We start from the raw sequence: 14266 nt of genomic DNA, 5'->3' as shown, positions 1-14266 counted from the left end.
CCCAAAGTGCTGGGATTACAGGCGTGAGCCACTGTGCCCGGCTCTTTTTGTTTTCCTTTAGACGGAGTTTCGCTCTTGTTGCCCAGGCTGGAGTGCAATGGCACGAGCCTGTGCTTGGTCAGAGCAGCTGGTACTGATTTTCTTGGAAGTTTCAGAGGCTGCAGCATGGAGCTGTGCACCCCAGGGAATGCTGTCGTGGGACAGGTGCTCCGTCCCCAGTGCTGGGGTCCTAGAGACGACTGTGACCACAGAGTGGAAGTTATCCAGGCCTGGCCGGTCACGGTGCTCACAGCTGCAACCCCAGCACTTTGGGAGGCCGAGGCGGGTGGATCACCTCAGGCCAGGAGTTCGAGACCAGCCTGGGCAACATGGTGAAACCCCATCTCTACTGAAAATACAAAAATTAGCTGGGTGTGGTGGAACCCTGTCTCAAAAAAAAAAAAAGTGACCCAGGCCTTGGGGCTGCAGATGTCTGACTCCTGCCTGAAGACCTCACTATGTGAAGCCTCAGTGTATTGTTCTTAGCAAAAGCAGCCGCCCTGTGTGGTAACCAGCTGCCTCTCCTGTCATGAGGCTGGAGGTCAGTTATGGGTATTGATATGTGTAGTGGGGACTGTGCTCTGAGACCTCCTTTCCATCAGCCCAGGCTGGGTCTGGGGGCGTCACAGTGAACGGGGCACGTTTCTGGCTTCCAGCAATCACCTTCACCCCCTCCCACGGTGAGTGCCAGGACCTGGATTCTCAAGCGACCTGGCAGGGCCTTATGTGCCTGTCTCCCCACATGCAGGGCAGATGCCCCCCTACACACACACAGCAGAAGTAAGTGGGCAGGACACAGTGGGGCTCTGCAGATGTGAAAGGTCTGCACATTCCAGAACATTCTGTCAGAGAGCAGATGGGAGGGAGGCCAGAGGGGCTGTGGGCGTCTTGGCCGAGGTGCTGTGGAAAATGCCCTGTCCTGAGCCGCTCCAGGCCTGCAAGGTCAAGCCCTGCCTGCTGACCACCCTGTGACCAGGACCTGGAACACGTCACATGCGGGCGGTGGCCCTGGAGCTCATTCTTCTCGGGAGATCAAGGCCTCAGCTGGGTGGGCTGGCGGCCAGGCCTCGGTGAACCCACCAGCATCCCCAGCTCAGGCTGAAGATCAAAGGCCTGGGCTGGGCGCACCTGGCATCTGGGACAGACAGAGCTGGGGGCAGAGCCACAGGCATCCCACCCGCCGTGGGGAAGCAGGCGCCACAGGAACCAGGTCCGCCCATCGGGAAGGGACCCCACGTGCGCTCTGCCGTAGGAAATCCGGTGCCGCCTTTGAAGTGCACTTCCTGTGGGGTCAATGCCAAGGTTTTATGGGACCCTCTCTTTGGTTCCCCTTTGAAACGCCCTCACCTCCTTGCTCTGCAGCGTTCCCTGGGCAACCGAGGCTGCTCTCCTTCTTGGGCCTGCATAGTGACCTGTGGTCAAGGCCACATGGTGGGACACAGCAGCCCTGGGGCCTGCCCCTGCCTGGACAGTTCACCACCTGTGCCTCAGGCTCTGTACACACCTGGTGGGTGGGCGGGGGTGACCCAGCTCCTCTGTCCCAGAGGTGTCTTTGGTCTCATTACCAAGTTGTTCCTGAGCGCGGCCGTCTGTGAGGCAGGTGTCTGAGCCACCGTCAGAGCCCTGCAAGTCAGGAACGAAAACCCCACGGGGCAAGTGACCCGCGGCCAGGCGATGTATTCTGGGCCCATTTCGCAGTGGAGGTGACAGCCACAGAGAGGGCCAGAGCTGTCCGAGCAGCCAGGTGACCTTCCAGAGACACCCCTTCTGTGGTGTTTACTTCCTGGCCCCCCAAAGACACATCTTCCTGGGGAACCCATGAATGCTGGTGGCCTTATTTGGAAAAAGGGTCTTTGTAGATGTGACTGAGGTTCAAGTTTTGCAATGAGGTCTTTCTGGAATAGGGTGGACTGGTCATGAAGCCCAGTGACATGTGTCCTCAGAGGGCAAAGGAGAGAGCACTGCCTACGGGAGCACAGGGCTCGTCCTCAGACCCAGCAGGCCGCACGCTCACCGCAGTCCAGGATGGACCTGTGTTCCCCAGGCCTTTCCGGCTAGCCCAGGGGGAGAGGGTCTGTTCCAAGCTCCTCACAGCTGGAGAAGCAGGGGCCTGGTGCCTCTGGGCATTCCTTGGTGCCACAGCCAGGATGCAAACCCAGGTCCCCTGCCTTCATACCGCCTTGACACTCATGTCATGAGGTCTCAGGGAACGTTCTTGAAGTCAGCTGGGGCTGTTTGACCCCTCCCTCCTACCCTCCTGTAGACGAGCGTCTGAAAGGCCCTCCTAGGCAGCGGTCAGAGCTGCCTGTCCTCTCAGGTGGGCGCAGGGCCGGTCAGAGCTGCCTGTCCTCTCAGGTGGGCGCAGGGCCTCCGGTGGGTCCCCTTCCTCTGGTTATAGTTGGAACTCCACAGCCTCCAGGTGGCTCAGCAGGTGCATTCCATTTGTTGGTCGCAGTGAAGACCCTTCACCCCAGCATTTTTGTTTGCTGTGGTATTTTGCTCCAGGAATATTCTCGAACTGGTAGCATGAGCTGCGTGGCGCTCTCTAACCCAGCATTCCTTTCTCTCTGTTTGGCCTCTGCCAGGTGATGTGTCCAATCTAGATCCCAAGTTCTCATTTGAAGGCACCAAATTGGATGTGGGGAACATTGTGCTGGCTCTATACAGCGGCCTCTTTGCCTATGGAGGATGGTAGGTTCTGGAATGTCTAGGTCCCTTGGTCTGGGGATACAAGGGACCTTGGTCCCTGATGGGTCCAGGAATCCCAAACCTCCTGGCCATCTAGGAGTGGTTAAAGGGAGTGGACGGTACAGAGTGGCAGGTGACCCTCCAGATCACCCACGTTCCTAGGAAGTATGGGGAGACTGCCTGCTGCAGCCCTGCCCTGGCTCCACTTCTGCATCTCGGCCACGGCAGAGGCAGCACGTGGAGGCAGCTGAGCCCTGCAGGCCCTCTCCTCCAGGTCCGCAGCCCGGCTCCTGCGCTCAGGCGGGCCTCACCAGGACTTGAGAATCACCCCTGTGGGCGAGCGGGCAGGGAGCATGCAGGAGGCCTGGAAAGGGTGGCAGGGACCCCCAAAGCAGACAGGAGGCTGAGCTCCCGCTCCAGGTCCGCTTTCCAGCCCAGCGAGCAGCCCGCCGGGGGCGGGGGTCTCATCAGCCGGCCTGGGATGCTCTCTCCCCAGTGATTTCTTTTCTGTAATGATGATCATACAATTAAATACTATTCTCTAAATTTTAGGAATTACTTGAACTTTGTCACAGAGGAAATGATCAACCCCTATAGGTACGTGCAAGAATGGATGGAGTTGTGCTTTTTTGTTTTTGTTTTTTTTAATTAATAGACGATTTATTTAGACAGGAATACATATGTCATCATTGCCAGACTTGATGTGAGAGGTTAAGTGTCTGGTCCAATATTCCTTCCTAGATACGTTCTTCTTTCCCATCCCTGTCAGTTTAGAAAACGTGATACCAGAAGAGGAGGGGCCCAAATCCACACAGAGCTCCCAAGCGTGGGTTCAGGAGTGGGTCTGCAGTGAGGACAGACGTTGGTCTTGCTTCGGTCCCACGAATCCAGGCAGGGTCTTCAAGGCCGCCTCGGCAGTTGGGGTCGTCGTACTGAAGCAGGGGCTCTCAGTTTAGCCTGGCTCTTGTTTTGAGATGGAGCCTTGCCCTGTCACCCAGGCTGCAGTGCAGTGGCGCAGCCTCGACTCACTGTAACCTCCGCCTCCTGCATTCAAGCGGTTCTTCTGCCTCAGCCTCCTCAGTAGCAGGGACTCCAGGCGCACACTACCACTCCTGGCTAATTTTTGTATTTTTAGTAGAGATGGTGTTTCACTGTATTGGCCAGGCTGCTCTCGAACTTCAGACCTCGTGAGCCACCATGCCCGGCCTCAGCCCGTTCTTAAGGCCAACTGGTGCCCGCCGCATTGGAGATGTCATTTTGGCTGGGTCAGGGGGTAGGGGCAGAGAGTCCAGGTGCAACAGAGTGTGTTTTGAGAATGACATCTTGGAGACCAAGGGCTCAATGGCTGTGAGTCGTCTTTTTTTATTGAATGTGAGACAGGGCAGCCACATTCCACTGGAAGCCTGTTGGTCAGCTCTGGCCTGCTCACAGGAGAGCCGTGATTGGGGCCTGGGGAGCCAGCAGGATGTGGGGGTGGTGGCAAGGTTTCCTCAGAGAACAGGTGGCAGCTGAGGCCCCCGCTCAGGGCAGGACGGTCCACAGGAGCTGCTCGGGCTCTGGGTTCTGGTCCCTGGCTTGGCAGCTGGTGAGCAGAGCGTTAGGATTCAGACCTGGCAGCCTAATGTAGCTCTACCAGCCCTTGTACTCACCCAGAAGAATCCCCATTTCTCAGGTGGGGAAGCTGAGGCCCGCGGCAAGGGCACCAGCCCGGCCTCTGCAAGTCTCCCCTCCAGGCCCAGCCTCCTGCCCAGCCCGTGCTCTCTCGGTGCTTCCCACCTTCCTCAAGAAGCCAGGCACAGAGGCCGGAGCTGCTGGTGGTGGGGAGCCCGCCTGGCTCCTGGCCACGGGGTTTGGCCTTCAGCCCAGGCTGCGCTGAGTGATGTGTTGCCCCTGTTCCTTCCAGAAACCTGCCCCTGGCCATCATCATCTCCCTTCCCATCGTGACGCTGGTGTACGTGCTGACCAACCTGGCCTACTTCACCACCCTGTCCACCGAGCAGATGCTGTCATCGGAAGCCGTGGCTGTGGTGAGCCGCTACCCGCCAGCTTCCACCAGGGCCCTGAGAGGCCTGCAGACCAGAGGGGTGCCCCGTACCTCCAAGCCTCCCCTACCTGGAGGGCTGGCGTGGTGGTCATGGGTCTCCTCTCATGACGACCGCAGAGGGAATGTCTGGGGATCGTCCTTGTTGCAGGGGAGAGGGGGTTTAAAATCTGATTCCAGGCCACACCTGGAACCAGCTATACGCCAGCAGGCCTAGGGGACTCAGGGCAGCGGTCATTTTAAATCTGAGTATTGGAAAGTTGGCATCTGCTGCAGACGGGTTTGCTGGAAGGCATGGCTGCTGCCGGCTCGGCAGGACGGAGGCCAGGCCTGGGCACTGTTGTTGAGCAGCTTCTGAGGCTCCGCCCACTGCCCTCCCGGCCCGGGGGAACAGGGAGAGGGAGCTCTGGCCAGATTCCTACTCAACAAGCTCTGACTCCCAGCCCACCACCCACTGGGCACCGTGCTGGGCCTCTGAAGGGCCCCAGATGGGGAGGGCAGAATCCCCACATGGAGGCCACAGCTTCCTACTGAACAAACTCTGACTCCCAGCCCACCGCCCACCGGGCACCGTGCTGGGCCTCTGAAGGACCCCAGATGGGGAAGGCAGAATCCCCACATGGAGGCCACAGCTTGCTTCAGGAAGTTCCAGGGGAGTGGGGAGATCGGGGCCCTCAAGGGCTCTCCTACAAGCAGGCCGAGCAGAGGGAAGTCCCCCAGAGGCCAGAATCCAGCCCGAGAGGTTCTCCTCTGCAGCGGGCTCTTGGCAAGGGCGGGAAGGGCCAAGGGCCCGCCCTGCGGGGCTCAGCTCACTCTGTGTCTGCCTAGGACTTCGGAAACTATCACCTGGGTGTCATGTCCTGGATCATCCCCGTCTTCGTGGGCCTGTCCTGCTTCGGCTCAGTCAATGGGTCCCTGTTCACCTCCTCCAGGTGAGCGCAGCCCGACCCCCTACAGGTCAGGCAGGCCCAGGCCTCAGGGCCAGGTTCAGCATGCTCTGTGTCTGTGAAAGGTTTGCCTCTCAAACGGGATGCATCTTTGTTAAAGCTCAAATAGGCCAGGCGCAGTGGCTAACGCCTGTCATCTCGGCACTTTGGGAGGCCCAGGTGGACGGATCGCTTGAGCTGAAGTGTTTGAGACCAGCCTGAGCAACATGGCAAAACCTCGTCTCTACAAAAATACGCAAAAATTAGCCAGGCGTGGTGGCACATGCCCATAGTCCCAGCTACCTGGGGGATTGAGGTGTGGGGATTGCTTGAGCCTAGAAAGTCAGGGCTGCAGTGAGCCGAGATGGCGCCTCTGCACTCCAGCCTGGGTGACAGAGTGAGATCCTATCTCAAAAAAAAAAAAACAAAGGAAGCATGAACTTTGCCCCTCGCCTCCCACGCCTGCTGAGAGGCCAGCTGTGGTGTCCTAGGTGCCCCATGGCCACCTCTTGACCCCCTGGGGCTGGAGTTTCTGTCCTTGCCAGCCGAGTTGGTTGGGGACGCTGGCCGAGTTGGTTGGGGATGCAGAGAGGCCCACAGCCAGAAGCCACAGGGTCCTGTTCCCCACTCTGGTGAGAGGCACAGACAAGCCAGACACAGGCCCCGTCCACTCCCAGCCTGCCATGTCCCCGTCTGTCCTGGGTTGTGAGGTGATGGCTGACTGCCTCTCCGGTCTGTCCACAGGCTCTTCTTTGTAGGGTCTCGGGAAGGCCACCTGCCCTCCATCCTCTCCATGATCCACCCGCAGCTCCTCACCCCCATGCCATCCCTTGTGTTCACGGTAAGCCTGCCACACAGCCCCGCGCCTGCTCCCTGGGGGTTGTCCGGGGGCTCCCCAGAGGAAGGCCGCCACAGCTTGCAACTTTGTCCGGGGTGTGGCCTGGAGACGCAGCGGAACGTGAGCTCCACTGAATGCCAGAGAGTGCTGAAGGGGCTTTAGGTTTTATCCCAAAATAGCATATGGTGGCTTCCACAAGCAGTTCACACCGACAAAATGTGGGAGACGAAAGCTCCACCCCAGCTGGGCTGCTCGCTCCACCTCTGCCCCCGCAGGCACCACTCAGTGTTGGTTTCTTCAGCGGGGTGCATCACGTACTGTTCTTCCGCTTCTCCTGCGTCTTTCTGTGCTGGCCCATGGGATTGCCCTAGCTCCCTGTTGCTATGTCACAAATCACACAAAAGCGTCATGGTTTAAAAGGAAAAGCGCTTATTATCTCACAGTTCCCATGAGTCAAGAACTCAGGGAGCTGGTTCCTGGGGCTATAGTCTCATCCGAGGGTGTGACCAGGGCTGGAGAGGCCACTGACAGCTGCTTCCCTCAAAGCCAGTGAGAGCAGCAGAGGCAGAGGAAGCTGCGGCGCCTCCTATGGGCTGGCCCCCTGTGGGCTGGCCTCCTGTGGGCTGGCCTCCTGTGGGCTGGCCTCGGTCCCAGCCCTTGCTCCTCCTCTATGTTAGAAGCCAGTTGGGAAGTGCCTTCCTGTGTGCCTGGGGAGCTGGAGGGAGAGCAGCCCACACTTCTGGGCTCCCTGGAGCATCCATGAGGACCGTGTTTTGACAGCTGCACTGGGGGCTATGGAAACTGTCCCCTTGATGGACACTGGGTTAGGTCAGGTTGTGGTCCTCACGGAGCCGCAGTCCAGGGTCCCAGCTGCAAACGCACACTGTGCTCTTCACCTGTCCTTGAAACCCAGAGGTGGTCTCCTTTTCTTCCACTCCCTCCGGCCTCCTCCCCTCCCGCTTCCCCCTCCCTCCTCTTTTCCCTCCCTCCTTCCGTCCCTCCTCCCTCTTCCCTCTTCCTCTCCCTCTTCCCCCTCTCTCCTCTCCTCCCTCCTCCCTCCCTCCCTCCCTCCTTCCCTCCTTCAAGACCTCCTGCTCAGATGAGGTTTCTCCTTTAAAACAAAATTTCTGCAAGTGTGCTCATCTGGGCACAGCCCGGCTAGACAGTCCCCAGTGGCCACCGTCGCCTCCCTGGCTGGGTTGTGGGCCTGGGCTCAGCCGGCCGCCTCTCTCTTGCAGTGCGTGATGACGCTGCTCTACGCCTTCTCCAAGGACATCTTCTCTGTCATCAACTTCTTCAGCTTCTTCAACTGGCTCTGCGTGGCCCTGGCCATCATCGGCATGATCTGGCTGCGCTACAGAAAGCCCGAACTGGAGCGGCCCATCAAGGTGAGCCCAGGCCCCACTCACCCAGCTGCCCTCACAGGCAGGGTCCCAGGGTTTGAGGACCCGAGGTCGGGAGCTGGCAGCCCGGCTCAGCCTCTGGACCTGCACCTGGCTGCGTGCACCTGGGCCAGGCCACGTCCCCGTCAAGCTAAACCAGGGCTTACTTTGCAGGGGGTCCCAGTGGGAGGGGGGTGAGGCCGTGTGGTGGGAGGGGCATGAGGCTGTCTGCCCGTGCTTCTCTAGCAGACACGGGGGTCACCTAATTCTGGTGCTGGGGTTCCTCAAAGGACAGCAGACGGACAGAGCTCCCCTGAATGAAGGGAAGCAGATAAGGACATCGCGTGAACTCGCAGGGCCTGGCGCAGCATTCACAGGGTGGTCAGTTGTGCTGGGGGATGGAAATGCAAGGCGTGGGACGCCTGGCCCTAGGAACTCCAGGGCCCAGCTGGGCTCTCCCTGTCCCCAGCAGCTCCTTGCAGAGGGGCAGCTGTTGTCACTGAGCTGCTTTCTTCAAAACGGGGCCGTCCCTCGGAGGCCATGCTCCCACCCAGGGCCCAGCAAGCCCCGCCACCCTGGCCCTGACACAGGACAAGAGCACAGAGCCCCTGGTGGCTGCTGGCCAGCAGCTCTTGTCACTCAGCTGGCATATGTCTGTCACGGGAGCCCCGCTCCCCTGCCGGGGCCATCTCGCCCCCTGTGTTCCTGAAGTCTGGGGCCCAGTGGGAGGCCTGTGAACGCTGTTTAACAAGGGCTTTAAAATATGGTCAGTACTAGAACCCAGATGCAGCTCGGAGAGAAGACTGTGTAGGGCGAGGAGGGAGCCGCCCGTCCTGGGCACCAGCTTGTGCCTGCCATGCCAGCTTGGCCACAGGGGCTTGGAGCAGGAGTCAGCAGAAGGCCCAGCCCGGCCCAGGAGAGGTGGCACAAGGCAGTCACTGGCCATGGCAGCGACTCCGCTCCCATGGAGACCTGGGCACAGGATAGGCTCTGCCCACTGTGAGCCTGGGCACAGGGTGGACATCTGTTCCCTGGGGACAGGGCAGCCATGCAGCCTGCACTGATGGAACCCGTGGTCAGCTCTGCGTCTCCCAGGGTGGTCTGTTAGAGTGTGCATTCGGGACAGCTGAGTCCCACAGCCATGCGCAGCAGCGGGTCACGGGCTGGGCCTGCAGGCTTCTCAAAGCCCTGCCTGGGTTCTGTGCTGGGTGGAGTTCATCTGCCCAAGGTGACGGCGTAGGCTGCAGCTTCAGGGATGGGCTTTTGCTCAGCCCTGTCCACAGCAGGGTCTCCACGAGGGCAGTCTCCTGGCTTCTTCGTGGGTGGCCGCTGTCTCCCAGAAGCGTCAGGCCCCTGCACCTCCTGACGGCTCAGGGTTTCCAGGCCTGTGGTATGGGAGTGGAACCGTGACCTTGCCTGCTCATGATGCCTCCGGAGACAGAGCCGGTTCCTTCCATCCCCAGCAGCAGCCACCTGAGCCTTGGGCAACAGGCCTAGCACTGTGCGGAGTCCACGGAGGGGCAAGTGACACTGTGTGTGAGGCAGACGGGATGCAGGCCACATTCCGGTGACCTGGAAGTCAGCAGCAAGTGGGTGTGGAAGGCCCAGGAGGGCTGAAGAACCTCGGGGCTGGGGGAGGGAGGCTGGACAGGAGGGGGCTCCAGCATAGCCGCAGAGCTCACCCATATTCTGTCCTCTGCCGCAGGTGAACCTGGCCCTGCCCGTGTTCTTCATCCTGGCCTGCCTCTTCCTGATTGCCGTCTCCTTCTGGAAGACCCCTGTGGAGTGTGGCATCGGCTTCACCATCATCCTCAGCGGGCTGCCCGTCTACTTCTTAGGGGTCTGGTGGAAAAACAAGCCCAAGTGGCTTCTCCAGGGCATCTGTGAGTGTCTCGCTGGCCCGTAGCCCGCGGTACCCTCTGCCTGGGGCAGCGAGGGGGTTGAGAGGCGTCGGCCGTCTCCACCCACATGGTCCAAGTGTGTTGGGTGGCAGGAGGCTTCTGCCAGTGACTCACGGCCCACGTGTTTCAGGGATAAGACACTCAGTGAGCAGCAGCTAATCTCTTAGGGCGAGGGATTCCAGAAATTAGGCTACTGCAGTCAGGTAACAAAATCCTACCAGCTGCCAGAGCAGACTTACCCAGCAAGGCAGAGGCAGGCCGGGTGTGGTGGCTCACACCTGTAGTCCCAGCGCTCTGGGAGGCTGAGGCAGGCGGATCACTTGAGGTCAGAAGTTTGAGACCAGGCTGGCCAACATGGTGAAACCCCATCTCTACTAAAAATAAATAAATGAGCTGGGCATAGGGCCACCTGTAATCCAGTCTACTCCGGAGGCTGAGGCAGGAGAATTGCTTGAACCCGGGAGCTTGAGGTTGCAGTGAGCCAAGCTCCCACCATTGCACTCCAGCCTGGGTGACAGAGCGAGGCTCCATCTCAAAAAAAAAAAAAAAGGGCAGTAGGACGAACCCCTCTGCAGTGGCGGCCCCAGGGTGCTCTGCCACCGAGCTTAGGACCCCTCCTCAGCGCCTGCAAATGTGGCCATGTTCCTAGAAAAAGGCCAGGGTGCCTGCGGGCCTAGACGCTCGTCACCGTGTCACCAGTGGCTTCTAAAAGTCATTCAGGACACCAGGAGCTTGAAGCAAACCCCCCCCCATCCTGAAACGGTCTCCATCCCCAGAGCGATTTCTCTAGAAAGTCCCGGGTGTGACAGGTCTTCCCAAGGACCCCTTAGCAGACGGCTCCTCCAGCTTTTCCTGCAGGGCAGCCTGGCCGCTGGTGTGTGTCCAGGCTGCGTCCCTGGCACGGCCAGGCAGGAAGGCCCGATGTCTCCCCATTGCACTTGGCTGAGACCCCAGGGCCTGGGTTGTATGCTCCGCGGGCCGTGCTCCCTCTCCCTCCCAGGGTTCTGGAGCAGATGCCACACGTGTGCGTCTCATCGCACACGCCGTGTGCACGTGCTCAAGTCAGGAGGCTTCCTTAAAATCCTAGCTTCTGGCTTCTCTGCTATTGCAGGAGGGGTGGTGGCCCTGGGTTTGGTGACAGGGCTGGGGGAGCCCCAACTCACGCCCCCATGTCCCATGGTGCCGCCCAGCCCCCTGGCTAACAGCAGCCTTCTCCTGACAGTCTCCACGACCGTCCTGTGTCAGAAGCTCATGCAGGTGGTGCCCCAGGAGACATAGCCCGGAGGCCAGGAGGCTGCGGAGGAGCACACAGAGCCCCGAGCCCACGCCAGTTCCCCGCCGTCCACAGCTCAGCCGCGCACCCAGCGTCCCTCGCTGTCCCTCCCAGGTCAGGCAGCCGAGGCTGCTGTGGAAACTCTGGTACGAATCTACGAATCTCGTCCCTCAAGTGAGGTCCACCTTGGGATCCAGGCGGGGCCTGCGCTCCTGCCAGGAGCGGCTTCTGGCCTTCTTGGGTCCTTTTCCCTTCCCTCCTTTGTTTACTTGTTTTTTTAACTTAAATTCTGGGTCAAGTCGACACCACTAAGATGATGTTTGAAGGGGCTCGGAGGGCAGGAGCCTTCCTGTTTCCCCTTTCTCCCCTTTTTCCTCCCGCACACCAAGTACCAGGGACCAGATCACTGTCCCTGGGCGAACAGAGCTACTGAGCCTTAGAACCTCATCGTGACCGCAGACCTGCACTGATGGCCGGACAGCCGGCCCCACACACACGTGCTTGGCTTCTTTATTTTTTTATGGTTATAAATGCGGCGACATTCTTAAAAACCGCCCCATGGGCTTATGTCTCTCTGCCTTAAAGACCCAAGATAGGACCCTCCCCGCCAGTCCCAGAAGAGACACAGCCACTGCAGAGAGGGTTTGCAGAGCAGAAACTCAGCCATAGGGCAGCACCAGGGTGGAGCTGCCCGGAGTGGGTCGGGTGGGGGGCCGGGCAAGGTAAAGGATTCAGGGTGGGTGATTCCGGGGGTCCTCCCAGGAGGTGCTTCAGGCCTGTTGGACTCCTGAGACACCATCCTAAGCCGGTGAGCAGCCCTGGGGAGTGGGCGTGCTGGCATCCCCGCCACCGCCCACCCTGGGCCCCATGCAGCAATGTCCCCAGCCTGAGGTTGCCACTGCCCTCAGGCTCCAAAGTACTGGCCTCTCTGCCACCCAGCACCCCACAGCAGCCCCTTCCGGCTGGGGCTGGGTTCCCGCTCCTGGCCGAGGCACCTCCCCGCCCTTCCTGTCACCCTCACGGCCTGTCCTGGTCCTGGAGACAGCGTCAGGCACAGCTCACCTCTCTGCGGCCTGCATCCAGAGGCCCGCGGACGCTCACTTGGCCCTCACCCCCTGTGGAGAGGCGGAACTAGCAGCCCATGTTTTCTTTGTTCCTGTTTCTTCCCTGGGGGAGGCAGCTGAGGCCTGGCCGACTCGGCCCACTTTCCTGAGCTGTCTCTGCCTCTGTGGAAGCAGCAGGGGCCCACAGAACAAGAATACCGCCCTGCAAGGCTCCTCCTGAGCTCTGAGGGGGCTCTGCCTCCTCAGCCACCTGCTTCTCCCCAGCGCTCAGCTGTGGCTGGAGGAGCAGCCCTGTGGCACAGCCCCGAGTCCCCCAAGCCAGAAGGCCCTGGAGCAGGCTGGACACAGCTTTGCTGACCAGCTTGCTCAAGCCGCCAGCTCTGAGCAAGTGCCCGGTGGAGCCTGCCACACTCTGCCTGGCACCAACCCCCTCACCATCCAGTGGGCCCACAGAAACCTGATGAACAGTTTGGGGTCCTGGGCCAGATGTCCATCTCTCCTGCTCAAGGAATGAAGACCTTTATTCCAGAGCCCAGGGGCCTGTCCAGCCCTGGCACCCCTGCCCCGTTGCTTCCAGCTGTACATGGACTGGCTGCCAGTGTCTGCTTGTAGGAACTGCATCTTTTCTGGGGCCCAAGGGATCAGCCCACTGTCTGGAGGCCGAGGACCGGCAGCGGCAGATGAACTGAGTCTACTGGATGAGACGACACCAAGTCCCTCCCGACCTGTTGTCCTGGCCGCAGATATGGACAGAGCTGGTGTCCAGCCTGCCTGGAGGGCACTTGTGTGAACCCAGGAGGCAGTGAACATTGGAGGCAGTCACGGCCCTCGAGACCGGGCAGGTGCTCCCTGGGAGCACCCACCACTGGGAGCGTTCCACTGGGGCCGGCAGGGCCTGTGCGGGTGTCTGCGCTTCCTGCCCCCGGTGGGGGCCTTGGGATCCCGTTCTGTTGCAGCCTCCTGCTCTGGAGGTGGACATGCCTTAAGGACGCAGGAGCTAGTGGCCTGCCCATGAGACACGCTTGCCTGTTGGCTGCTGTGGCCGTGGGCAACATGGGGGCTGCCCGTGTCTGTGGCGGAAAGTAGCTCCTTAGTGAAATCACAGCAGCCGCTGGGGTCCCTCTTCATACTGCAGAGTCTCTCCCAGGCATCTGGGTTGTGAGGGGGAAGAACTCCACAGAAGGTCATGGGGGGGTTGTCCAGTCTGTGATCCTTGGTGCTGTGTCCCCCAACCCAGCCCAGGGACCCCAATTCAGAAGTCAAGGGCCGTGTCCGCTCCCCCTCCTGCCGTGCTGGAACTCCGCAGGGGGCCAGGGCCACCACAGGGGCTGTCTCAGAAGACTTCACTTTCCCCCTTTTCTCCATACTCCACCGACAAATGCCACAGTGGTTTTCACTCGTGGGTCTCGCGTGTTTTAGAGCACACCCACCAAGACAAGCAACGTTTTCAGTCGTTTCGCCTTTTTTGTGTTGTGCTAACGTCTTACTAATTTAAGATGCTGTCGGCACCGTGTTTATTTATTTCCAGTGGTCTCGCCCAGCCTTGCTGCTCTGCGTGGTGCAGGTGCCACGCCTGCTCCGTCTGTGTCCCAGCCACGCAGGGCCATCCACTGTGACGCCGGCCGAGCAGGCCGGACACCCTCTGCCGAGTAATGACGTGTGTGGCTGGGCTGTCTTTTCTTTCGTGTTAATGGCTAACCTGTTACATTGGGCCGGGCCGGGCATGGCATTCTGGCTTTTTTGTGCGGTTTTTGTTTTTAAAGAAACACTCAATCGTCCTACGACTGACGTTCTTCTGTGTTCTTTTCTTCAGCGCCGGGTTCTAGGTGTGGGAACGTTCCTGAGCCCGCCTTGGCCACCCCATTCCTTCCACCGTCACATATTCATTCATTCATTCAACCAATAGCCCACTGAGGCCACCGGGTGGGGTGGGCCGTGAGCAGGCAGCACAGGCCCCACGTTTGAGCACACACCCCTCCAGGGTGATCTGCCTTGGGAGTGGGCAGCTGGGACATTCCACTGGAGACCACGGGGTGGAGGGGGAAGGTTTCAGTCCCAGGGAGCTGCAGGGGCAGAGTTGGGAAGGGCTTCGGGGTCACCCGCTGGGAGGATAC

At 60.1% G+C, this 14266-nt stretch overlaps 1 protein-coding gene across 1 annotated transcript in view; it reads left to right on the top strand.

Annotated features, from left to right (window-relative positions):
* Positions 1-13933, top strand: part of SLC7A5 (solute carrier family 7 member 5) — a 38142-nt gene extending 24209 nt beyond the window's left edge. The window contains exons 3-10 of the mRNA XM_032284638.1: positions 2625-2730; positions 3280-3324; positions 4631-4754; positions 5597-5700; positions 6439-6535; positions 7771-7920; positions 9620-9797; positions 11038-13933. Coding sequence (XP_032140529.1) covers positions 2625-2730; positions 3280-3324; positions 4631-4754; positions 5597-5700; positions 6439-6535; positions 7771-7920; positions 9620-9797; positions 11038-11093 — 860 coding nt within the window. The 3' untranslated portion in view covers positions 11094-13933. The remainder of the gene's footprint in view (positions 1-2624; positions 2731-3279; positions 3325-4630; positions 4755-5596; positions 5701-6438; positions 6536-7770; positions 7921-9619; positions 9798-11037) is intronic.
* Positions 13934-14266: the final 333 nt, after the last annotated feature.

This window comes from Sapajus apella, unplaced genomic scaffold (genome assembly GCF_009761245.1).
Source record: "Sapajus apella isolate SASKATOON/1434 unplaced genomic scaffold, GSC_monkey_1.0 scaffold15, whole genome shotgun sequence".
In the NCBI taxonomy this organism is placed as follows: domain Eukaryota; kingdom Metazoa; phylum Chordata; class Mammalia; order Primates; family Cebidae; genus Sapajus; species Sapajus apella.
This window is presented reverse-complemented; position numbering and strand designations above follow the sequence as displayed.